At 30.7% G+C, this 27,038-nt stretch overlaps 3 protein-coding genes and 1 long non-coding RNA gene across 6 annotated transcripts; 3 read left to right on the top strand and 1 right to left on the bottom strand.

Annotated features, from left to right (window-relative positions):
* Positions 1 to 1,813: 1,813 nt before the first annotated feature.
* Positions 1,814 to 2,698, bottom strand: LOC113562633. Its single transcript, XR_003407026.1, has 2 exons — positions 2,206 to 2,698; positions 1,814 to 2,031 (listed from the first exon to the last, which is right to left on the bottom strand). It is a non-coding gene; the product is annotated as an uncharacterized LOC113562633 (long non-coding RNA).
* Positions 2,699 to 2,706: 8 nt separating this feature from the next.
* LOC105276046 lies at positions 2,707 to 10,488 on the top strand. The gene is made up of 10 exons (XM_026972659.1): positions 2,707 to 3,754; positions 4,121 to 4,456; positions 5,464 to 5,659; positions 5,951 to 6,106; positions 6,266 to 6,328; positions 8,348 to 8,727; positions 8,993 to 9,349; positions 9,462 to 9,666; positions 9,813 to 9,968; positions 10,322 to 10,488. Exons 1-10 carry the CDS (start codon positions 3,363 to 3,365, stop codon positions 10,367 to 10,369), a joined length of 2,289 nt encoding a protein of 762 aa, XP_026828460.1. The 5' UTR covers positions 2,707 to 3,362; the 3' UTR covers positions 10,370 to 10,488.
* Positions 10,489 to 11,175: 687 nt separating this feature from the next.
* Positions 11,176 to 13,147, top strand: LOC105276317 (odorant receptor 46a-like). Of its 3 annotated transcripts, none has more exons than XM_026972594.1 (5): positions 11,176 to 11,700; positions 11,892 to 12,227; positions 12,378 to 12,582; positions 12,706 to 12,855; positions 13,053 to 13,147. In XM_026972594.1, exons 1-5 carry the CDS (start codon positions 11,339 to 11,341, stop codon positions 13,098 to 13,100), a joined length of 1,101 nt encoding a protein of 366 aa, XP_026828395.1. In that variant the 5' UTR covers positions 11,176 to 11,338; the 3' UTR covers positions 13,101 to 13,147. The 3 variants fall into 3 exon arrangements, with proteins under 3 accessions (XP_026828395.1, XP_026828394.1, XP_026828396.1); XM_026972593.1 differs by having other exon boundaries at positions 12,706 to 12,861; XM_026972595.1 differs by lacking the exon at positions 12,706 to 12,855.
* A 4,083-nt stretch (positions 13,148 to 17,230) lies between these two features.
* On the top strand, positions 17,231 to 26,910 carry LOC105276316. The gene is made up of 11 exons (XM_026972658.1): positions 17,231 to 17,608; positions 19,170 to 19,561; positions 19,840 to 20,175; positions 20,401 to 20,605; positions 20,751 to 20,906; positions 21,042 to 21,085; positions 24,662 to 25,048; positions 25,266 to 25,604; positions 26,090 to 26,291; positions 26,399 to 26,554; positions 26,673 to 26,910. Exons 2-11 carry the CDS (start codon positions 19,200 to 19,202, stop codon positions 26,727 to 26,729), a joined length of 2,244 nt encoding a protein of 747 aa, XP_026828459.1. The 5' UTR covers positions 17,231 to 17,608; positions 19,170 to 19,199; the 3' UTR covers positions 26,730 to 26,910.
* The last annotated feature ends 128 nt before the right edge of the window (positions 26,911 to 27,038 follow it).

Below are 27,038 nucleotides of genomic sequence, written 5' to 3'. Positions count from 1 at the left end.
AATATTTCGTTGTCATTGCATTTATAAGATTTAAATATAAGTCTCACAATCTAAGTCTGGAATGAGCAGTTCTTCAGAGGAAGATTAACTGCGGGAATAAAATCCGATACTTCTGGGACACTCTGTATATTGCCGTGCAGTGCGAACAAATATGAAATCCGCCGGTTGTGGTCATAACTGATGTTAAAGCATGACTCGAGAATATAGAGGACACATATCCTCAGAATCGGTTACTATGCGAGGTCATCACGTCCGCTGCTGCTGATAAGGTGATTTGTCATTTTCTCACGCTGGATCACGTGTGATAACATTATAAGTGTAAATTTCAGATTAAACGAAATCATCCCGAAACTTGAAGACCACACGATTAGATTATTCTGAATCGGTAATATGATTTTATGATAAAATTAATACACACTTTTTCTAAATCTTATCTTCAATTTCACTTACAAAGACTTATTATCGCTAATTTATCTTATCTAATTTATTTCAGTTTTTAAATATAGTTAAAGTATATATATGGATGTTAATTTGGAAAGATACATGAAGAGCAATGTTCCTGAAGATTTTTATTTAAGCTTTAATCTTATTTTAGATTTTCTAGTGGTAATATATATTTTACAGGTCACAAAAGAAAGATTGTGTTTTTATCATATTGGGTCAAGTTTTAAAAGGCACGAGTTACGCAGCGCTTTTTGTATCCATTAGAGAGAAGCGTGAGAATACATGTGACAAAAGGACAGTGCGCAAGCAGGATTGACCCTCTTTCAGAAACAGTCTCTCAGAGAACAGTCCAGGACAATATGGCCGATTCATCATGGCGTGTTCTCCTCTCCTCTCCCGGACTCGGGACAAGGAACACGAGGGACATCGAGTATCAGGAGAGAGCGGGGAGACATTGCCTGTATTTCGCAGATAAGGATAGACCCTATATTGTAACGCTGACAACCCCGACCCTTTCCTACGATCAGATTCACCTCGATCCACCCTTTGGTTTTCGCGCTTTTCGTTGTCTTCCCTTCTCGTTGGAATTTCACATGACCACGGTTCATCTCGTGCAGGCGTGAAATACGAGAGGCTTACATGGTCAATAAAAAATCTTGAGCAAAACACGCTTATAGAGATAACTATTCTGTTGTCAGCATATTAAAACTCTAATTGATCTCGGCGTGCTATTAGCTATTAATAAAATTTCTAAGGAATTAACTTATAATTCTGGCCATTAAATGGCAATATTAGTAAATTATTTATATTCCGAATACTTTTATTGTGTTGAGAAATAAATATTGATTTATGTTTTTACGTTTACAAAAAAATGTTACATATGTGAACTTTCATAGACAACAGATAGATTTTTTATTAAATATATAATATTCCATATATATATTTATAAATAAATTGTTAATTGCACTAAGATACGTAGAATAAAAGAATAAGGAAAAAATAGAATATGTAAGCTTGGATATTTGACGAATAGTGAGTCATCTGTTGGCAAGTTTCACGAATACCAACCGAGATGTATCATCGATTTTATATATTATAGTTAACAAGTGATGATAAACCTTAAATAATTATAATTGAAATATGCAATAAATATGCAATAAATGTGTTGAATTATAAAATACATATTCTTGTCTAATTACTTCTAGATTTTTATTATTAATGATTTATTATTTAATGATTACAGATTTACAATAAAAAGTTTCTAACATATATAACATATAAACAAAATAGAATAAGTTCATTAAGTATTTTATATAATACTAATATGCATAATAATTTTCGATATTCGAATTCTTGCAATATTTTTATATTTTTTCTATTTTGTAACTTTTAAATATAGTAGGAATCTACATTATCGATGAAACAGTTATCGCCGGTCGGCAAATTTGCCGATAATGTATTATTGAATATTTCCGGCTGTAGATAAAATTCTAAATGGCAAACATACTATAGCTTTTGTCCAGTCTACACTGGAGGATAATCCTATTTGTGGCTCATCCGATGCCCTCTTCAGGCCGCAAGATGATCCTACATATGCAATTAATATATTATAAAATATACATTATATTTATTAGTATAAATAATTAAGTTTTATTTAATTTTATATTTGATTTTAATAATGTTGTACATTTTCTTTATTTTGATAATTGTTGGTAATCCTTTTATATCATGAATCGATAAGAAACAACATGTAATACTGACGTTGGTAACTTGACTCCCTGGGACTTATTGTTTTGACGAATTGTTACGAGATGTTTATGTGGTAGATTTTTTAAGTCAAAAGTCATTTACGAAATTATAATAATATATAATAAAGAATTCTGATACCTCTAAAAAGAAGCAGTAGCAGTATGCATACTAATAAAGATATTTTTATTATTACTAAACACAAACGAAATCTATCTAATTTTAATTTAATTAATGTTTACTGTCTCTTATGCTTGTTTTAATAATGTATTAGTTTTAATAAGCCGTTGCATTTTTAGATTTTACATTCAACTCTCCGAACGAGGCGCCGCATAATTAAAATTATGTGAGGACCTTTTTGCTTATCTGTGGTAGCGGATATCACGAAACTTGTGCACCTGATCCGTGAATCGACATTGTAATTAATCATACATTGTGTTAGTTACATGAAAAAGAAACTAGGAGAATTATGTTATTATTTGCATCTTATTATTTTAGCTCTACTTACGCTTACATTCATATTTATAATAACCGAATGTTAAAATCCTCGAGTGGAAAAAGGCAGACATCAACACAAGAAAATAAACTTAGCTACTGCTTGCAACTAGATGTGACAAGACTTTAAGTCTTATATTTTCTGATATTTGGTATAGGATGTTGCATTATAGAAAATTTTTCAAGATTCCCTTTTCTTTAATTTAGTTTTCTACCGTCTAATTTCAGAAGATACTTTTCTCATAAAACATTCTTATGTCGCGACATTGTAATATAGAATCATTACATCAACTAGACTGCATGATTGATGCATGACAATATTATTATGCGAGACATTCGTAGTCTGAATAATAAAAGTCGTCGCATGTGAAGGGGGAAGTGAAGCAAAGCGTACATCAGAATACTGTCCTAACATCGCAGGCTATAGACATTTGATGATCGTCAGTTTTTCTCAAGTTTTTGTTGCGTATATCTTTGTGAAACAATTTCATCATTGTTACAATTGTCTTCAAATTCTAGACTATAAAAATTGTTTTCAATTGTTAGTTGACTTGATGACTTGATAATTCATTTACCAGTTTGATTTAATTAATTAATAAATAACTATATAACAATAAAGAAGGACTGTTATATATCCGACGTATATATATATATATATATTAGTATATTTTTGATACATGAAAAATACACAAAAAGCCCAAAGGAAAATGCGCATTTTGGGATTTACATTCAAAATTTTAATGAGCTGCGGTTGCTGGATACCGAATTCTTGGCGGTCTCCACATAGACGTTTAATGTATCACGTATACACCATCTTTATACTTATGTTGATAAATACGTTTACATTGTCACAATTCTTGGATATAATTTTGACCGTGGATAACGCAGACGATTTCACAGATAATTTTTACATGATGCTTGCTATGATCGTTTCCTGTTTTAAGATGTTCAGTTTATTAATAAATCGTGGTAATATCGCGATGTTAACGGACATTCTTATGAAGGGACCTTGCAAGCCGCTCGAACAGGAAGAAATAGAAATACGACAGAAATTCGACAAACTCATCGAGTAAGTAATTGCGAGTGAATGAGTAAGTATTTCGAACTTTATCGTAAGTTTTAGCTAGTTTAGTGTATTCATATTTATATAACATACGTGTGTATATATTAAAACACATATATTTTAAGTTCGGTACCTAACATATAAATTTGATAAAACTTTTTGCGGATAATTAATGTTATAAATAGTAAAAACTATTTAGCTTTATAACTAAAACCAGCTATCTTATTTTGAAATTGCTTATGAAAAATTCTTCTTTTTTAATCAAAATTGTTGAGGGAAATTAGCAATTAATGGTGAATATTGAATGTTAAAGTTGGAAAAGTAATATTAAATAGTAAGTGAAATGCAAAACTGCCGACAGCTATTTTGCAGAACAAACACGCTACACTATATGATTCTGGTTGAATTGACATGCGCATCTACGGCTGTGGCATCATTGCTCACGGATTACAGAAAAACGCAGTTAACGTTTAGAGCATGGTTACCATTTAATTACTCCTCAACAATGCTTTATCATTTTACATATTTTCATCAACTAATAAGCTTAACGGTTGGGTCTGTCCTACACGTTGCTTGCGACGGGCTTATCTGTGGATTATTGTTGCACATCTGCTGCCAAATGGAGATACTGAGTTATCGTTTGAAAAAAATTGTATGCAGTCCAGAAAGAATTCGCGATTGTGTCATTCAGCATAATCTTATATTTAAGTTCGTTGTTATAAGCTATTAATGTTATACATTAGTTGATAAAATTACTTTTCCTACAATCTCTGTATGATTATATCATAGTTTTTATTTAAATCTTTTACAATACAAACAAATTGCAAAAATAGCTTTGTAGAAATAATGTGATATTCGTATTTAATATATTTGTACGTCTTGAATATCTCGACTGTTATTGGTGATAGAAAAAAATGTATCAGACCAAACTTGCATGGCTTCGAGGGACACATAATTTGCTCTAAATAGTTTTTTATTAGGTGGACGCGTAGAGGTCATATGAAGGTCAACTTCGTTTTCTTAAATGGTATGATATGTTTTTTTTTACGTATCATCTAGTAGAGCGTTTGAAGATGCGCACATTGATCTACGGGTCAAAATCATTCAAGGTCACTGAAGGCCAACTGCAAGGGAAAATAATTTACTTTATATTGCCTAGAGTTCTCTGCTATTGAAAATACCGTAAATTCAGAAATGAAAGTTTTAGCCATTAAAAATTTTTTCTTTTCCGAGAAGTTCTGAGTTGATGATATCTATATTTTTTATATTGCCTAGAGTTCTCTGCTATTGAAAATACCGTAAACTCAGAAATGAAAAAGTTCTAGCACTTAGAAATTTTAGCCTTCAGTGACCTTGAATGATTTTGACTCGTAGATCAATGTGCGCATCTTCAAACGCTCTACTAGATAGTACGTAAAAAAACATATCATAGCATTTAAAAAAACGAAGTTGACCTTCATATGACCTTTACGCGTCCTCCTAATAAAAAACTATTTAGAACAAATTATGTGTCCCTCGAAACTATACAAGTTTGGTCTGACACATTTTTTTCTATCACCAATAACAGCCGAGATATTCAGGCGGCCTTTTTTAGGTGCCTCACCCTATATATGAATTCTATGTATTAAATTGCAATTATTTACATACAATATACAACCAATTTGTTAAAATTTCTGTGATTGATTAAATAACTTAAAAATTCAATTTATTTTTAGGTTTGCTTTTATGCTGAATAAAAAGTTCAGATTCACTATCACCTTTCAGTTCCTAGTAAGTACATTGGTGGTATGCTTCACTTTATATCAACTGACCAAGACAAGTGGGAAGTTCGTCGAGATAGGATTATATATGTCATGCATGCTGACACAAATCTTTTTATATTGCTGGTATGGAAATGAAGTCAAATTGAAGGTAGTATCTAAAGGAAGTAAAATAATAATTTTCGTCTCGTTTAAATATTTTTACATATATTTAGTTTACATAGCTAAAAATATTTAGGAAAATTATTCTTCTGCATTACGTTAAATAAAGTATAAAAAAGATTTTTATATTAGAACATAAAATTTTTTCGAATGCACTTATCAATATGCCAAATAATACATATGTGATATTGGTGCTGATTTGTTTTTAATTATCTTCTTTTCGTTTTGTTTTAATTGAGATTGTGTATAATAAATAAAGATCTCGCATTTCCAAACTTAGAGTCTACAATTAGCAAACAATCTCTTTGAAATTGAATGGTTTACGTTGAGGAAAAATGTACAGAAAAATTTATTAATAATTACAAGGCGCAGTGCAATACCCATCGAATTTAGCAGTGCTTATGTTATACCTATGAATTTGGATTCGTTTGTGGGTGTTAGTATTTATTTGTGTAATATTATATATTGATATTTTATTATACGATTATATTATTATTATATTATTATATTATTAAAAGCAGTTAATAATTTATTTTTGAAATATGAATTTAAATTGGTTAAATTCTGAAGATATTAAAACAAGACGATTTTGCAGCTACTCAAGACATCATATTCCACTTATAATATACTTCAACAAATGCAAGATACGAATAACAAAGATTAATAGAAAAACCATGTTGTTATCTATATTTTTCATATTATATAAATGTTTTGCAAAGAATATGCTGACATGTTTGAGAATATTATATGAAGAATATACATAAAGCTAAGATTTGAAGTAGATTGTTTTATTTGATTGTTCAGGATCTACAGAAAAACGCAAAACAAAAATAGTCTCGCAATATTATTGTGAATAAAAGAAGAATGATTAAATGCTATTACTTTAAATTTAATATTAAATGATAAAACTTTCCCACTTTTATTAATTTACCGTAACATTGAATATGATCTAATTTTAAAAATAATTAACATTTGTAAAAAATTGTAGGAGTAATGCATGTACATAAATCGCTCTGACATGCAAAATAACTAATTAAAGTGTCATTTGTGAAGAAAACTGATAATATAAAATGACACATTAAAAGAAACCTTTTTTATAGGAAAATACAATAAATCCAAATAATCTGCAGCGCATGAATTTTACGTCTTTTTTGACTTTTTCATGTATGTATATTATTCAACAATTTCTTTAAATTTAAATCTTAGATTTACATTTTTCTATTATTTTTTGTGAATATACATACATTGTGATTAATTATGACGTGACATTATAATGTTCAACAAACTGCATGGTAGAAATCAACACAATGATAAAAAAGTTGCTACCACATCTGCGATGAGACAGGATATAACGATAAATTAAATATCTTTTGCCGTATAGGTTATTACATTATTGAAGATTTCTGTTTTTCATTCTATAGATCTAAGTTGTAATATCTAATTTCACAAAGTATTATTATATTATGATATCGTAGTATTGAACCCGCATTTAATGATCCTATTGTATCAGTAAAGGTACATAAAACTATTATTATTCTTAGGACTTATTCACAATATGAATAATAAAAATCATAGCATATGAAGGGGGAAGTTGTGCAAAGCTGCACTATCATGGGAAGATCGCAAGATTATAGACATTCTATGATGAAGTAGAAGAAAAATTATTTTGGCAATATTTTACCATCAACTCACATACACATACAGTATGAATCTGTCACAAGCATACGGACATAAGTACTAAATAAATAAATAAAATTATTTTTCACATGGTATATGATTTTTATATCACAATTATTTAATAACCACTTTATTGAAAAATGTATAAAAATAAGTTATTAAAACATTTAAAAAAATAATTGCGTGTGTCATGCGGAAATTTAGATTTCTCATTATGACTACAATACGTTCGTTGACACTTACATTGTGTGTGTGCGTTACTTTATTTATAATATTTATATCATTTGGATATTATTGCACATATACAAATATTAGATGACATAGAAAATTAGAAATTGTACTTGCAAAACTTGATGCAAGAATGAAAACTGTACTTAGAATTTAAGGTAAAAAGTTGACGAATGAATGAAGTAAATATTATTTCCAGTTGAAGTATAATTTATCGACAGTTTTTAATATTTTATAGTAGATAAATGGAGAACTCGAGTATTCACTATTCGAGAGTTATTATTTTTTTGTATTTCCGCTTTTTAACATATAATTTTACCGAGAAATAATTCCCGTGCAGTATTATTATGCCATAATATCACAACATTCGATTTATGTATAGACGATTCTACCACATGAAAATATTATTATATCAGGAAACACACACACACACACACACACACATGTACTTGTACAATCTGAATAAAATAAGAGTTGTCCCATGCGAAGGGGAAAGTTAGGGAGGACTGTCTTCATTAGAAATCCACGAGACTATAGATACTTTACGATCGCTCGCGAGAGTTTATCGCATATGAAACTATTATCCGTGCAATTTTATTATAACGTCACTTAAAGTTCTTATCAATTGATAACATTGATGATAAACTTAGTTGCATTTTTTAAAGAAAATCTTGAAGATAAACGTGACATGTTAAAAAGTACACATAAATAGTGTACATAAATTTTCATAATTGTTGAATTTTTATTGCGTGTGCAAACAAGATAAAATTGAAAAACATTGAATCAAGACATGCATATATTAGAAAAAACATTTATAATTCTAACCATTTGCGGTTGCTGGCGGCCGAATTCCTGGACATCGTTATATAAACGTATATTATACCATATGTATACAGTTTTTATATTTGTGTTAGTTAACTCATTTACTTTATCACAATTATTGGACATTATACTCATCGTGGATAATTCGGACGATTTCTCTGATAATTTCTACACACTACTCGCGATGATTGTTTCTTCCTGTAAAATGTTTAGTTTGTTAATAAATCGCAACAATATTGCAATGTTAATCAACATTCTGATGGAAAAACCATGCAAACCATTCAGACTAAACGAAGTGGAAATTTATCATAGATTTGATAAGAGCATACAGTAAGTAGCATAAAAATAATAAATGTTTATAGTAGTAAATTGTTATCAAGATTATTCAATATTAGCTATTAAGTTACGTAAAAAAATATGCATTTTAACGTGAAAAGTCATCATTTAAACATTCTCCTTATTCTAATTTTCTCCTGCCATTATTTAAATTTATTTAAATTTATTTAAAAAATGCAATTGTGTGAAGTTAAGCAATATACTAAATGGAATAATAAGTGATAAATGAAACGCGACAATGTCTACAGTTATTTTACAGGACAAACACAATACATTACGCAATTCTCGTTGAGACAACCTGCATAAGTGTTGCGATAACGTCACTATTCACGAACTTCAACAAGCGAATATTGACATTCAGAGCGTGGTTACCATATGATTATTCACTACCAATCCTGTTTTACATTACATATATTCATCAATTGATAGGCTTCATAATGGGTTCTATTCTTCATCTCGCTTGCGATGGTTTGATTTTTGGACTGTTGGTGCACATTTATGGCCAGATCGAAATATTGGAATCTCGATTGAGAAGGATAACACATGAGCCCGATATTCTTCGCGAGTGTATCTTGCAACACAACCGTATCCTCAAGTTGGTGTATACAATAATCCTGTAATATAATTTTTAATAGAAAAATTAATACTGCCTCGTTAATATAAAATCATCAGGATAATTTTAGTTTATGCATTGAGTTGTCAAGATAATTAATCGATATTAATTGCAGATTTGCCGTTTTGATAAATGAAAAGTTTAGATTTATCCTCAGCATACAGTTTGTAGTCAGTACATTAGTGGTATGCTTCAATCTGTTTCAAATAACTAAGACAACCACATCGAGCGCAAAATATATTCAGTTGGCATTGTACATGAGCAGTATGCTGACGCAAATCTTTTTTTATTGCTGGTATGGAAATGAGGTAAAATTGAAGGTATGCTCTTATGCACATAAATAAGCTTATTATGCTAATCTAAAAATAAATTACTTATATGTACGTATTTTGCTTACAAGGCTGATGCAATTAATTTATGCACATTCCTTTTACGTAATTTAATATTATTATGTAATTATTATTAGAGTCGACAACTCAGTAATAATATTTTTGAGATGGAATGGTCTACGTTAGATTCGAGGGTGAAGAAAACTTTACTGTTGATTATGAGACGTAGTACAGTGCCTATTGAATTCACTAGCTCGTACATTATATTTATGAATCTTGATTCTTTCGTAGGTGTTAGTATAAAATATTTATTATTAGACAATTTATAATTGCATTCGGTGAGATTTTATTTACGTTTATATTTTAAAGTAATCTGTATAAACTTCTTTAAATGGAAGTGAAAACATTCTTTCTTAAACAGTAAATCTATCAGCAAAAATTGGATAATTATTGGATAATTATTGAATAATTATACATTAGGGGACACCTCGCCGTCATCGGGTCATCGGTGTCCTCTAATGGAAATAATTACCGAAAATTGTTTTCGTAACATATAATAAATTATTATTTATGGAAGTCAATTACTGATTTATTTGAATATGTTATAATTACAGTTGTTAATATGCATTTTTAATATTTGTTACAGTTACTTAAAACATCTTATTCAGCTTACAACATATTGCAACAAGTATAACTATAAAAGAATAACGTATCACGGACACAAATAATTAAGTCACGTTACAATCAAGGCTCATAAGAATTCATATATTATTATAATTTTATTGGATAAATAAAAATTGTTTCTTGTACTTATATTTTTACATATTTAATTATGCGTTATACTTTAATTTCTCTACTTATATTTTCGAATAATAAATGGATGTTATTATAACTTGATATTTTGCAAAAATATTTCTTCATATTGTAATCCCTTTGTATTGTATACACTTCCATTCTTATATGTATAATTATAGATATAATATAATAATATTCATGAATATTATTTTGTTACTAATATGACTTCTAAAATACTTTATATGTTACGTACATCATTTTGGAATCCTTTGTGAAGTAGCAACAGAAATCAATTTTTGGGAGAAAGATTTTATGCAACATGGCATTTCGCGACATAATAATAAATTAAATGTCTCTCTAGTAAGAGGAGTATACAATTTATACATTGTAACATTAGGCAGAAGTGCGTTATAAGTGACTGGTAAATTTTTAACTGCTCCCCTTTTCTTTTCTCCGCTCCGCTTTCGAGGGACATGCAACTGGAAATCTTTACACAAGGGCTACATCTATGCTTTACATATTTAATTCATGATGATATTATATTGCGCGACATATTGCAAAATAAATAATGAAATTACTGATTATGGGGTAGAAATCGAACGAGAACCTGAGATATACATACCTGAGATACATGTGGCAAAGTTATACACTCTTATTAGTTGCTACATAGACTGAATGTCAGACTTTTATCTATGTATTCTGCGTAAAGAATTTTAATATAATTATTCCGATATATTTGTTAAAGACTAATTTCAATTACTTTTACATTATTTACAGAATACGCAATATGTAATTGTTTACTTCGTTGATATATATCATATATTAAATACATAAAATTTAATATACTAAGTAATAAAAGTAGATTAAAATGCATGTATTAGATTCTACTTTTAAGTTTTTAACTATTTGTGGTTGTTGGCGACCGAATTCTTGGACGTCATCATGTAAAAGTATGATATATCGCATGCACACAATCTTTATACTTGCCTTAGTAAACACATTTACTCTGTCACAACTATTGGATATAATATTCATCGTGGATAATGCCGATGAATTTACCGATAACTTTTATATGCTGCTCGCGATGTTTGTATCTTGTTGTAAGATGCTTAGTATGTTGATAAATCGAAAAAATATTACAATGTTAATTAACATTGTTATGGAAAAACCGTGTAAACCACTGGAGCCAGACGAAATGGAAATTTATCACAAATTTGATAAGAGCGCGCAGTAAGTATTATTAAAACAATGATACATTTATAATTGTTATATCATTTACTGTGTAACTATATAACAAATAACGATTTTAACATAGAAAATTGAGATTTAAATATTAAGTAAAAAGAAAAGACACTAAATTAATGTAAAACAAAACACTGAATAATAAATGAAACAAGACAAGGTCTACAGTAATTTTATAGGGCAACCACGATACACTATGCAATCTTGGTCGAGTCAACTTGCGTATGCATCACGTTAACATCATTGCTGACGGACTACAGAAAACAGGCATTGACATTCAGAGCGTGGTTACCGTATGATTATTCTTCGCCAATTTTATTTCACATTACGTACGTTCATCAATTGATAAGCTTGATAGTCGGATCTGTCCTTCATGTTGCTTGCGATGGCCTGATTTGCGGCTTTTTGGTGCACATTTGCTGTCAGATTGAAATACTGGAATCCCGCTTGAGAAGAATAGTGTGCGAACCCGATATTCTTCGTGACTGTATCCTGCAACACAATCGTATTTTCAAGTTAGTATAATTCCATAACTTAATTTTTAATAAAAAAAATCAGTCTCGATGAAATCATCAATGCAAGCTTAATATGAATTGTAATTTAATTAATTAATTGTAATTTAACATAATTGAATTGTTAAAATAATGCATTACAATTCATTGCAGTTTTGCCTTCCTGGTAAATGAAAAGTTCCGATTCACCATCACTATTCAGTTTATAGTTAGTACACTGGTGGTGTGCTTCAATCTGTATCAATTAACTAGAGTGACCACATCAAATGAAAAATATATGCAACTGGTGTTATACATGTGCTGTATGCTGACGCAAATTTTTTTTTATTGCTGGTATGGGAATGAAGTGAAGTTGAAGGTATGCAATAACTATATATAAATAATTAATTATTTATATATTTTATTATTTATATATAATTATTTATGCATCCTTAATAACTAAATGTAATTTAATGTACCTATGTGTATAACAAATGTGTAGAGTCGACAACTCGCTAATAATATTTTTGAAATCGATTGGCGTAAATTGGACCAAAATATGAAAAAAATGTTGTTATTGATTATGAGACGTAGTACAGTACCGATCGAATTTACCAGTGCTTATATTATATCTATGAACCTTGATTCTTTCGTAGGTGTTAGTATCAAATATCTTTTGTTATTTGATTAATAACTGGACTTATTAAGATTATTATAATTTACAATAATTATTATAATAATTTGCATACAATCAGACAATCACATCAAACTTTACAACAAATTAATTATTATTTATTTCTGACTATGTTAAAATTAAATTTTTAAATATATATTTTTCTATTGTTATAGTTGCTTAAAACATCGTATTCAGCTTACAACATATTGCAGCAAATGTAAAAGTATTTCTTAAAGTATAATTAATATAATAATTTATTTCGTTATTATTCGTTGTTTTAAATTTTTATAAGTCACACAAATAAAAATGTCTTAAAGAAAAAATCCTTATTATATTATAAACTTTATCAAAAATGAACAGGAATTATTTATAAGATTTATGTTTCTACATGTATTTTATTGCGTTTATATATTTTAATATATTTTATTATGATAGTTAAATAATGTTACAATTCAATATATTCTATAAATTTATATTATTATATTATATACCCTTATAACTTACTTTTCAAGGCGCTTTGTTTAAGGCAGGACCGACCTGTGACTAAAAATCTCAATGTAGTGGATAATCTCTGTAAGGAGTTGCCTCATCACAGTGTCCTTTTTCTTTATTAATCAATACTAGAAGGTTTAGATAAGTCTCTTCATCCAGAATAGATCCTTAAATAATTATGCCAATTTTTCGGTGCGAATTTTAACTCGTTTATTAAATTTATATGTGAATATTGTTTTCTCTTTAGAAGCCAATCTTTACACCACACACGGCGTGACCCTTTTTTATAGATATTATTAAATCCAAAACCGCTAGAGTCATCATCCATCGACATGTTTCTCGCACGAGTGTCTGCTGAGAACTAATGATCGACCTCACATCAGTGATGCCAGGAAGTGTGCGACGATTCGCGAGACCATTCCCATTCCATCTCCACTGCATGCTACAAAGCATGCTTTCTGGCACCGCTTTCTCACTGCGCCGTAACCAATAACGAGCGCGCAGCTCGCCTATCGATGGCCTCCCAGCAAACACAGAATATAACTATTATATATCTCAGAAGTAACACGTAATATAACAGTTGTTATACACTATTAATATTGAAGCTACATAATTTCCTTTTATAACTGTAATATTACTTTGTTTTAAAACTTTATTATAACTGTGTTATTTCCTGGTTATAATAATATAACAGCAATATAAATTGAACATAACACGTGATATTACAAATGCTATATTATTATTACCTTGATGTTATACAACGTGTTATATAGAGATGTTATATTCATTTTATATTATATATATTGGGTTGTTCGGAAAGTTATTTCGTTTTTTCAAGGAAAAATGAAAGGCGGTTTTTTCATATTTAGAATAAATTTTATTCAGTGATGTATTGGCCATTTTGTTCCACTACCTTTCGCCATCTTTCTGGCAACTTTAAGATTCCACGTTCATAGAAGTCCTTCTCCTTATTGACAAAAAATTGAAGCAAGTGATTTTTGACGCCTTCATTTGAATCGAAGTTTACATTGTTCAAAGAATTTTGTAGAGACCGGAACAAATGGTAATCGGATGGTACCAGATCAGGAGAGTATGGTGAGTGTGGTAGCACATCCCATCCAAGCTGTAAAAGCTTCTGGCGAGTGACCAAACTTGTGTGTGGTCTGGCATTGTCGTGATGGAATACGACACCTTTCCTATTCGCCAATTCTGGTCGCTTCTGCTTGATGGCAGCATCCAATTCATCCAACTGACGACAATACACTTTCGAATCAATCGTCTGGTTGCTTGGTAGTAGCTCGAAAAATACGATTCCCTTCCAATCCCACCATACAGAAAGCATCATCTTCTTTTGATGAATATCTGCCTTCGATGTCGATTGAGCAGGTTCATCTTGCCTGGACCATGATCGTTTTCGCTTAACATTGTTGTAAACAATCAATTTTTCATCTCTAGTTATGATTCGCTTCAAAAATGGTTCATTTTCTTCACGTTTCAACAATGAATCGCAGATGGTAATGCGTCGAATCAAGTCAATTTCCTTTTGAATTGTGTGGAACCCAAATATCGAGCTTTGAAACGAATCCAAAGCGTTTCAAATGATCGTAAACGGTCGAATTCGATAAATTTAACTTTTCAGCAATTTCGCGTGTTGTTATGCGACGGTTTGCATCCACCAGAGCCTTTATTTTCTCGTCATCAGCTTTAATTGGCCGACCTGAACGTGGTGCATCTTTCAAATCGAAATTTCCAGTACAAAATTTCGAAAACCAATTCTGACACTGACGTTCACTCAATACATCTTCTCCGTACACGGCACACAATTTTCTTCTCGCTTGCACTGCATTTTTACCCTTTCGGTAGTAAAAAAGCAAAATATTACGAAAATGCTCACTTTGATTTTCCATGTTTGATGTGATGCCAAACAAAAATTACTTGACAGATCGCAACACAATAAGATACTAAATGACGTCTGAAATGTCAGTTGTCAAAATATAAAACGAATTTGTCGCTTAGAGTAAGGTTAAGTATCGAGGAACGCGACTAACGACATCTCTTTGTGAAAAACGAAATTACTTTCCGAACAACCCAATATTATAACATGAATATAACATATATATTTAAAATGTTGCCTCTTTTCGTTGTTGGTATCCTTGCGTTCTTTTCAGTTCTTGCTGGTTCTTTCATCGTGTCAGCGTGTTGTTGTGTGGTATGGAAGTGCTCTCTTTATCCAAGGTAATCCTTAATTTCTAACATTGATTAAAAGTATTATTATAAAGACTAACTATTTGTGCATATATTTTTACTAGTATTCTTTAACTTATTGCAGTTAACCTATGTATATGTAATTAAAATGGTGTAGTAGGTTATGTATGCAAAAGTCACATTGCAAGAATACAATATCGGTCGTCTTCACTTCTACGGAACATTTAGAAATGCTTATTATTATTAAATGTACACAACTCTAAAGATTGATAATGAAATTAAGTATTTCTAAATGCTCCGTAGAAGTGGAAATGACTCGGCGTTGCATTCTTGCAATGCAACTTTTGCATCTATTACCATTTTACATATGCATAGATTAACTGCAATAAGTTAAAGAATACTGGTAAAATTATATGTACAAATATTTAGTTTTCTTTATAATATAATACTTATTTTGAATACTTTTAATATTAATGTTACTGTTAGAAAAGATTACCTTGGATAAAGAGAACGCTTCCATAACACGCAACAACACGCTGTGTATATTTTATATGTATATGTTTAGAGTGCAAAATATAATGATTAAATATTTATATTTTTCCCTTTCCTCTGGAAAAACTGCATCATTATAATAACTATAACGTGATTGTTATTGCATATGTTACTGTATTAACTTATATATTTTATACATACTAATTCCAAGAAAGGTCTTTGAATTAATTTCGAGCGAAAGCAAATGAAATAGTTTTTTCTCGCTTAGAATTAATTCAAAAACCTTTTCTGGGATTAGTATGTATAAAATATATATTTTCATTCTACAGTTACTATTCAGTTACAAAAAATATAACAGTAATATAACAATTACATAATTTACATCACGATTATATATATGTTATATAATTATTCGCTAACTTTGTTAAGAGTATATAACATGTTACATACGTATTATATTCACGTTATATAATTTTAACATGTGTGAGTAGGAAATTACTACTAACGTGTATATAACCTAGTACATCTATGTAATATTGCGTGTTACATTCCGTTTTATTACGGTAATGTAATAGTTATATACCCGTGTTTGCTGGGTTCACTGCACGACCGCGCTCTCATACGTTGATATCAATACGTTAATAACTCGGTTATTATTGCGCAAATCGCAAAATGATACAGGACTTTTCGACTCAGCTAATCCAAACGCCATTATCCGGCGGTCGCGAAGTCACCAGACACTCTGTATATAGAAGGTAATTAACCAATAATTGTTATCGTAATCTGTTCGTATATCTTCCATTTAATTTCTTCGTTCACTTCACATACACAATCAATAATCACTTCAAGAATCATTTTCCTGTTCTTTCAACTGTTTTTCTTTTCAAAGTAAAAATTGTAATATCTGAAAGTAACGAACGAAATGAAAAAAGAGAGATATACGACGATTATTCCATAACATGTGGGATAAATAAAATAGTTTTAAAATGGAAGGAAATGATATGTCAAGACCACAAATAATTGGAAACCTACATGAAGAATTTATAGAAGTAGAAGTAAGTGAAACAGTATCCATATAATTTACGTTCTATTTCTTATGTATTATAAAATACAATAGTATAAACGGTTCTATGAAGATCAGAATATAAAAATTATACATTTTCTTCAGATGTATAATATTATATCTCTAGTATAATAGTATAACATTACGGTAAGCGTGTATTTACGGGATCTATGATGTAAGTCCGCTATTATGATAATGATACGGGAATATAAATGAAGGAATATTAAAGCTGGAAAAAAAATTGACATGTTACAAACGTTTTATGATTCGCAGTCGTCGGTAAAACGTCTTGTTAATCATATCTCAAGTTATTTTAAAAAGATTGTGTGTATTACATTTTTTTAAATATAAATAAAATAAAATTTATATTTCAAATATAAATACAATACGGCGCATACAAATAAATTTGACGTAAAATTTTAGCATTTCGTGAATAAATCACAAATGTTATGTGAGAAAAATTAAGTAAAATCACAGGTATACAAGTTATATATGTATAAGTTATATGAAATTTAGAACTGCATAATAGTTGATAAAATATAAAAATGAAATAAAAATTAGAAATAATAGCTTTAAGCATAAAGTATTGGGTCGTCCGGAAAGTTCGTGCCGATTTTGAAGGAAAATTCAAAGGCAACATTTTTTTATGTCGATAAATATTTATTGACTTATGTATGCACCGTTTTGTTTCACAACCTTTGTCCATCTTTCACGCAACTGAAAGATTCCATTCTCCCAGAACTTCTTAGGTTTCTCGACGAAAAACTCCTCAAGGTGGTTTTTTATGTCGATCAAAGAGTTGAAGTTCTTGCCGCTAAGAGAATTTTGCAAAGACCTAAATAAGTGAAAGTCTGAAGGTGCAATGTCTGGTGAATACGGTGGGTGAGGTAGCACATCCCAGCCAAACTCCAACAATTTTTGTCGGGTAGTCAAAGAAACATGAGGTCTGGCATTGTCCTGATGGAACACGACGCCCTTCCTATTGGCTATTTCTGGACGTTTTTCCTGAATCGCTGTCTTTAATTCGTCCAGTTGCGAGCAGTACTTATCTGCATTTATCGTTTGGTTGTGTGGTAGGAGCTCATAATATAGGATTCCTTTCCAATCCCACCAGACACAGAGCATGACTTTTTTTGGATGAAGGCCGGCTTTCAGAGTGGTTAATGCTGGTACATTTCGCTTACCCCAGGATCTTTTTCGTTCTACATTGTTGTAAATGATCCATTTTTCGTCACCCGTCACTAATTGCTTCAAAAATGGTACGTTTTCGTTGCGCTTGTACAACGAGTCGCAGATGGAAATGCGATCCATTAAATTTTTTTCGGCCAAATTATGCGGAACCCATACATTATAGCGACTTACGTAACCAAGCTTCACTACATGATCCTGGACAGTGGTTTTCGATATTTTCAGTATCTCTGCTAATTTACGTGTCGTGTAGCGCGGGTTATTCTCGATCAGTGTCTTGATTTGGTCATCATCAGTAGTAGAGGGTCTGCCCGAGCGTTCTTGGTCTTTAAGGTTAAAATCACCAGCTCTAAACTTAGCGAACCACTTACGTACGGTTCTTTCAGCTAAAGCACCTTCTCCGTAAACAGAACATATCGAATTTGTTGCTTGTGAGGCATTTTTGCCTTTCCGGTAATAGAAAAGTATCAAGTGTCTAAAATGTTCTTTGTTTTCTTTCATCTTCAAAAGAGTACAAAACTGACACGAATCAATTTATCTCAAACAACTTTTTTCCTAAAGATGCGTTGAAATGTCACCTTTAAGCATATGTATATAAATCGTATGTTTTCAATAACATTGATATATTCAGACATGTTCCAACGCCATCTATTAAAAATCGGCACGAACTTTCCGGACGACCCAATAAATGTCTTTTTAATAATCTATTATATTCTCTTTAAAACAATGTTATCTACATATATGATAGTTAATATTAATTTCTTTATAATTATTTATATTTAATATAAATTATTATATTTTTTTATTGTGTATAATCAATACAATGTTTTCCATTTCTAAATAAATTTAGCGAATTTAAAAAGATTGCGCTCAATGAAAGATGCGTATTCTACAACTAACTTTTAAAATTCTGACGTTTATTGGATGTTGGCGACCGGAGTCATGGTCGTCCTTGTATCTGCGCATGGTTTATGGTGCATATACAATTTTCATGATTATCTTACTGTATACGTTTCTGATGTCGCAATTTTTGGATATTATTTGGAATGTTGACAATGCTGAAGATTTTACCGAAAATTTGTACGTCATGTTGGCGTCTGTAGTTTCGTGCTCCAAAATGCTCAGTCTACTGGTAAATCGACGTAATATTTATGCATTAACCAACATACTCATCGAAAAGCCGCACAAACCGCTACAAATTGACGAAATAAAGATCCAATATAAATTTAACAAATTAATACAGTAAGTATTATTATGTGAAAATAAAAAGTACTTTGGAAAATAAGTGAATTACAAATACAAAAGTATCTATAATATCATCATAAATTATATATCTCTGTGTCATTCTTTGTACTTAAAATATTTAACAATAGAGTATATATGCACGTGTTGTATAAAAAAAGGAAAGGTACATAAAATATTTCGATTTTCTCTTTTTATATTATGATCAATAAAAAATTTATTATAAATTTTATAAAAATGTCAGTGCGATAGGATCTTTTTCGACAGTTACGTTGCAGAAACAAAACGTTCTGGTACACGATTCTGGTGGAAACGACTTGTGCGTGCATCACGATGACATCTTTATTCACAGAGTTCAGAAAAGGAAATCTGACATATAGAGCATGGTTACCGTACAATTATTCGTCTACGATCGTATTTTGTTTTACGTATGCACACCAACTTCTCAGCCTGACAGCTGGATCACTTGTCAATGTAGCCTGTGACAGTCTCATTTGCGGATTGTTGGTGCACATTTGCTGCCAAATCGAGATTTTGGAATACCGACTAAGCAAATTATCGAGAGACCATGATGTTCTCCGCGACTGTGTGCTTCACCACGATAGTATATTTGCGTTAGTTGTTTTATATTTATATAGTACGCTAAAAATACGTCTCATCTCTTTTATTGAAGCGAGAAGAAAGCAGTACATTTGCCCTTTTCTTTGTACGTTACACATTTGCTTCAGCCTGATTCAAAAATTTTTGTAATGTACCTGTGGATTTTTTAATTACTTTTTTCTTTAATTTTTTCCGTAGATATACTTGTAATTATTATCTAACATTTGATATGGTTGTAGATATGCGCACAAACTAAACAATGAGTTCAGAATGACTATCGCCATGCAGTTCATAGTCAGCACGATGGTGGTATGCTCCAATCTATATCAGATGACTAAATCAACAACAGCAAACGCGAGCTATCTTCCGTTATTGCTATACATGTCCTGCATGATGACACAAATTTTTATTTATTGTTGGTACGGAAACGAAGTAAAGTTAAAGGTATGTAAATAAATTTATTATTTCACATACCTGCTTTGAAATCTTATATTAATATGTAAAATTAGATTAATATATTTACATGTTTACAATATGTAATTGAAAGAAACTAAAAAATTAATGAAATCCTTTGCGTTTTAAAATATAGAGCATACAATTAGTTGATAATATCTTTGCGATGGATTGGTTAACGCTGGACAGAAATGTTACAAGAGGTTTATTAATAATTATGAATCGTGCAACAATACCAATAGAATTTACGAGTGGTTATGTTTTCTCGATGAATCTCGATTCGTTTGTCGGGGTTAGTAAGTTAATCTGCAACTTTTTATTTTACTTTTAGCATAGTGGAAAAGTACATTTTTGTTCTTTTGAGTAAAATGTTTTATGGAAAATAAATTATATAATGGATTGTAAAATGTACCTGCATTTGTTACAGATACTTAAAACATCATATTCAGCTTACAATATATTAAAAAAAATGTAGAAAATCATAAGTAAAAGAAATAGATTAAATCGAGACTAATTATTATGTTTTATGTGCGTTTGTTGCTGATAATAATTAAAACTGACGAATAAAGAAATGGTTTTAGTTTGCATAATGCGCCTTCTAAAAATAATCACATATTTGATTATTAAATAACTTAATGAACAAATATTAAATAAAATTGTAATTTACCTGAATCAATAAAACAGATTACTTAATTCAGATAATTTTGTTCATGCGTTTGTTATAATTATTACAATTAGTTTGTATATTATGTATTATATATTCAGTTTGTATATTATGTATTATGAATTATGTGATATACAGGATGTCTGACATAAGGCGAAAAACCTCTCGCCCACAGGTAGATCTCGTCAAACTGAATTAAAAAGTCCTGTACCATTTTGCAAACAACCATGTAAAATTTCGAGTAAGTAAGTAAAGAAAGTTCGCTAATTCAGCGGACGCAATTGGCAGAGAGGGAAGTAGGCATATTCAGTAGGAAACGTCTAGCCGCGCGCACGACGCGATTGGCAGCGAGTATCGGATTACAGCGGCAGGTGAGACGACGTGTGGACAATAATTTCTCAGCGTCTCATTCAAGCACTCGTATTGCCGAGAAAGTGTTGTCGTTCTTAAAAGCGTCGCCTCGCCTACCGCTGCCGTTTCTTATACATCACAAAAAGTCTCGCCTGCCGCTGTAATCCGATACTCGCTGCTATCGCGTTCTTCAGAACTACGCCAGCGCTCGCGTCGCGCGCACGTTTTTTACGTTATTCATTCATACACTTCCCTCGCGTCCGCTGAATTAGCGAACTTTCTTTACTTAATTACTCGAAATTTTACGTGGTTGTTTGCAAAATGGTACAGGACTTTTTAATTCAGTTTAATGAGATCTACCTGTGGGCGAGAGGTTTTTGTCAGCCTTATGTCAGACACCCTGTATATTCAAATTGTATGTATATACTACAGCTGAAAATATCCGGATAATAAATTATCCAGATTATCCGAGATATTTTTTATCCGACTACTGAAGTTTGAATCCTTGAACTATCCGGATAATTCGGATCCGGATCCGGACCTTAGTATCCGAATATTCGAACCTATCCGAATCTGCAAATAAATCCGGATCCAGACTATCTACAATAAATTAAACAGAAAAATAATCGTTAAAAGCGTTCTATCTTTCTTCGACATGTAATAAGCAACAATGATATAATGACGTTTTCAGCGTGTCAGCGTCCATAGCTCTATACATGGTGGACCAAAAATCTGGATACAGTCGATTATCTCGTAAACAATGCAATTTTGAAAAAAAAGTTTTAGATAAAAATTGTAGTGCTTGAAGGGGGCTAAAATTAATTTTTGGAAAAATTGAATTTTTAAGGTCATATGGTCATAACTTCATATCATCATCGCCATTTTTTTTAACGGAATAACTAACGTTATAAACAATATATATGATTCCTTTAATTATTCTGCACATAAAAGTATTAATGTGGAACTTTCGAAAATAGTTTACGAGATATTTTATACTTTATTCTGGCATATTTCGACATAAAATATAAAATATCTGATAAACTATTTAGTTTTTCACAATTGTACCTTAATACTTTTGTGCTTAGAATAATGAAATTAATCTATTAGTGCAAAAATAATATATATTTAGTTGCTTTAAAAAGAAATATGTAATTGCATATTACATATTGTAGGTAGTTCGGATCCGGATTTATTTGCAGATTCGGATAGATTCGAATATTCGGAAACTAAGATCCGGATCTGGATCCGAATTATCCGGATAATTCAAGGATTCAAACTTCAGTAGTCGGATATTTTGATAAACGAATTATTCGGATATCCGGATATTCGAAAATCCGGATCGTATTTACAGCCCTAGTATATACACATATTCTTACCCGATTTTAAACAAATAAAGATTTACCAAGAGCAGACATGTAAATAATATTCTAATAACAAGTAATTAGTTTACAACTCGCATATATGCATTTAAATATCTTTGAATTACGATACTGATTGTCTAATTCGATACTATTGGATAGTAACAAAAGTTCGTAGCATTTTTTACTCAAATTCTAAAACAATTAATTATATATGTATATGTATAAATATTTATTCAATCACATATTCACCGTTCCTTTCCATTCCTACCATTTGCATTTTAGTTTCATGATTCCGTCCTTCCAGAATTTCTCATTTTTCATTTTTTTGCTTGAGCGTTCCTGATCTTCGAGATAAAAATCATCATTGAAGAGAACCACTTGCGAAGTACTTACAGCTTACAGTACTTACAGCTATTGCATTGCATCTTCATAAACGCCACATATCTTTTTGGTTGCTTGTAACGCGTTTTTACTTTTCCGAAAGTAAAATAACATATGTCGATAATGTATCTTATTTTCTTCAATTTTCAAATAGATATACAACGAACATCGCTTTGATTATACTTGTACTTAAAAGACGCGTTACAATGTCATTATTCAGAAAATACACATATTAGATGGTTAAGTCACATGTTACAAAGTTTCATGCGTTTTAATGTTACTTATTAGAAAATGCCACGAACTTTCCTTATAACAATATAAATGAAATTTACTACTCGAAGTTGAAAAGAAATCTAACTAGCAATCAAAGCTATAGCTACTGACATCAATACATATTTATTAACTAAATATTACTTAGATAGAAAATTTATACATTTAAAATTTATGACGATATCAGATCTAACGACTATGGTTTCATGCATTTCGTCCAGACTACAAAATTTATACATTTAAAATTTATGATTTCATACATTTCGTCAAAACTTATACACAATTTATACATTTACAATTTATGACGATATCAGATCTAACGACTATGATTTCATGCATTTCGTCCAGACTACAAAATTTATACATTTAAAATTTATGACGATATCAGATCTAACGACAATGGTTTCTTGCATTTCGTATAGACTACATTTGAAACGTATCATTATCTATTTGAATGTATCATTATATTACATACTGGTTGCCTCATACAATTTGCATTGGAAAACAATTCCATATGCTGTAGCACGAAAATGTGAAGAGACGATACTGCAAGTTTCCTACAATAATTATATAGTCGAACCCCCACGAAGGGAAAACTGGACGAACGTTGTCGTCAGAAAATCATATTGTGTGACTATAGACAGACTATAGACACTTCGTGAAACTGATTTAGGGTGCTGCTGACAATAGAATAGCAGGAGTGCTTTACAGTGATTTACGTGTGATAGAATTACAATTTTTTTTCTTTCTTTAACTACAGCTTGTATTCTACCTTAACATTGTACTTATTGTACTTACGCGTTAAATTTATGTTCCATACATCTGCAGTGTGTAAAAGTACGTTAAATTTGTAATATAAATTAATATAAATGAGATATAATAAAATATTCATTAATAATTATACTAAGAATCTAATATAGTACATGATGGGTGTAATATGTGTTTTGTGAGAATGGTTTAACGCGTCGATGTTTGTATTTAATAATATAACGTTATCAGAGAGCGTTTCTTTTCTAAAAGGTCGAGAATGAAATTAGAGATGGAAGAAACAAAGATTATGGAATTTACGTTAAACGTTCTTTCGGTTGTGGGAGTTTGGCCGCCAGATTCTTGGTCGTCCTCTAAACGCGCCATGTATAACGTTTACTCGGCTTTCATAACTTTCATGTTATTCACTTTTATGATACCTCAGTTTCTGGATATTATTCTGAACGTCACCACTACTGACGATTTCGCTGATACTTTCTACATCTTGCTCGCCATGGTTATGTCCTGCTTCAAAATGACCAATCTTTTGTTTAATCGCAAGAATATAAAAATGTTAAAGACTATCCTCTCTGAAAGACCGTTTATCCCAGTGGAAGCTGACGAGATGGAAATTCGACGTAAATATGATATAAGTATACAGTAAGTACCAAAAAACTACTCTTTACAAATTTTAGAGGCGTTATTTGACAGTTATTTTAATATTACACATTTTTGTGGAAATATTTGATGAATGAATCAAGGGGAATTATTATTTAAAATATGCGAATATTAAAATTCTGTTTGGCAATAAAACACTGTAGTGAAGACGGTGTCATGCAAAAAACTGTCCGTAAGAAACCGTGCAGTCATTTTGCAGCCAGAAGACTTTTTGGTATACGGTTATGGCAGAGGTGACATTAGGGTGCATTGCAATGACATCGTTCCTCACCGATTTTCGAAAGGGCCACTTGACTTATCGGGAATGGACACCTTATAATTATTCCGAGACAGTGTTCTGCGTCATATATGTTCGTCAATTAGTAAGCGCGGCAATGGGCGCTATGGTGAATATAGCCTGTGACAGTATGATTTGTGGCTTTATCTTGCATGTGTGCTGTCAAATTGAAATACTGGAGTGCCGGTTAAGAAAAGTCGCACTCAATCAAAAGAATCTACGAATGGGTGAATGTGTACATCAACACGACTGTATATTTAAGTTAGTTCCTTTAATAGAAGAATCTTTCAAACTGTAGTTATTGTAGAAATCTTATATATGTTGAAAATTATTTATACTTATATTCATTGTTTTCTATAACTTTACGTACGAACATAGATCATCTTATTATACAATAATAATTAATTCTTTCGCTATGACAGCGTCGATTGAATAGCGATTATAGAGAGAAAAAATAAGAGATTAGAAAGACCAAAACGTAGATCGTCAGCATCTGAGTAATATTGCAGAATTACATTCTTTATTTACGTAACATTTTTAATTTTTAAAGTATATTAAATTATTTTTATTATATTAAAGATATAATATCCAAAATAAAATGAAATTTACACATAAGAACAAATATTATTAGTTAAACTTAAATGTAGTTTACGGACTATTTCACTGATGAGTGTCAACATTAGAGCGAAAGGGTTAAATGAAGATTCACCTAAACGTTTCCTCATAAGCATGTTTTTCTTCTGCAGATATGCATTTATGATAAACGAACACTTCAAGCAGATTATTACCATTCAGTTTATAGTGAGTATGCTAGTGGTGTGCTCTAATTTATATCAATTAGCAAAGGTAACGTTGAACGCAGAGTCTTTTCCTTTGATGTTATACACGGGCTCCATGCTAACACAGATTCTCATTTATTGCTGGTTTGGAAACGAAGTTAAGATAAAGGTAATGCAATTATTATAGTTAATCGAATTAGAGAAAAATTTGTCCTTTTTCTATTCTGTAGAAATTTGATGTAATGTTTTACTCACGTGTCTCTTTCTTATTTTCAGAGCGTTCAACTCGCTGCAAATATCTTCGAAATAGAATGGCTGAAACTAGATAAAAACTCAAGAAAAGATTTGATGATAATTATGACTCGCTCGTTAGTACCCATTGAATTTTCAAGTGCATACGTTATAACGATGAACGTTGATTCCTTCGTAAGCGTTAGTACCAGTTTTTATTACTGTAACAGCTAATGAATAATAACATTTATTTTAAATATTTTAATTACAACTAGAAGATTAGAAAATCAATTTTGAGATATCCATATTTTTGTTACAGTTACTTAAGACATCATATTCAGCTTATAATGTACTACAGCAAATGGAAATGGCATAATTCAAACAAAATAGTAGTATGAAAATTATCGTATAACTATCATAGATAGTCATATTGTTTTCCACTCATATTAGATATAGTTGTTGATTACTGTTAATTATCGTAAGTCTTTTATCCCTGTTCTATTATTATACTATAAGCACTTACTATTAGCAAATGAATAAATAAGAAATAATTAGAACACGCCTTTTTTCTTCTTTATTAGATAAAGTAATAAACTATTAGATAAGGTAATAAACTCTTAATTAGAATCTCATGTAAATATCTTGATTATTTAATAATAAAGTACGGAAAGGGGAATGTAGTTAA

The sequence above is a fragment of the Ooceraea biroi genome, chromosome 9 (assembly GCF_003672135.1).
Source record: "Ooceraea biroi isolate clonal line C1 chromosome 9, Obir_v5.4, whole genome shotgun sequence".
Taxonomy (NCBI): domain Eukaryota; kingdom Metazoa; phylum Arthropoda; class Insecta; order Hymenoptera; family Formicidae; genus Ooceraea; species Ooceraea biroi.
The sequence above is the reverse complement of the archived record's forward strand: the minus strand, read 5'-3'. Positions and strand labels throughout refer to the sequence as shown.

What these genes read in the sequence shown, in the direction of transcription:
- LOC105276046 (XM_026972659.1), top strand. Translation starts at nt 3,363, where the DNA reads ATGAAAAATACACAAAAAGCCCAAAGGAAAATGCGCATTTTGGGATTT. An exon ending in ATTTGGATTCGTTTGTGGGT is followed by an intron (nt 6,107 to 6,265) that starts GTTAGTATTTAT and finishes ACGATTTTGCAG; the next exon opens with CTACTCAAGACATCATATTC. An exon ending in GAAATGAGGTAAAATTGAAG is followed by an intron (nt 9,667 to 9,812) that starts GTATGCTCTTAT and finishes AATTATTATTAG; the next exon opens with AGTCGACAACTCAGTAATAA.
- LOC105276316 (XM_026972658.1), top strand. Translation starts at nt 19,200, where the DNA reads ATGCGTATTCTACAACTAACTTTTAAAATTCTGACGTTTATTGGATGT. An exon ending in AAATTTAACAAATTAATACA is followed by an intron (nt 19,562 to 19,839) that starts GTAAGTATTATT and finishes GTTACGTTGCAG; the next exon opens with AAACAAAACGTTCTGGTACA. An exon ending in GAAACGAAGTTAAGATAAAG is followed by an intron (nt 26,292 to 26,398) that starts GTAATGCAATTA and finishes TCTTATTTTCAG; the next exon opens with AGCGTTCAACTCGCTGCAAA.
- LOC105276317 (XM_026972593.1), top strand. Translation starts at nt 11,339, where the DNA reads ATGCATGTATTAGATTCTACTTTTAAGTTTTTAACTATTTGTGGTTGT. An exon ending in AAATTTGATAAGAGCGCGCA is followed by an intron (nt 11,701 to 11,891) that starts GTAAGTATTATT and finishes GTAATTTTATAG; the next exon opens with GGCAACCACGATACACTATG. An exon ending in GGAATGAAGTGAAGTTGAAG is followed by an intron (nt 12,583 to 12,705) that starts GTATGCAATAAC and finishes ACAAATGTGTAG; the next exon opens with AGTCGACAACTCGCTAATAA.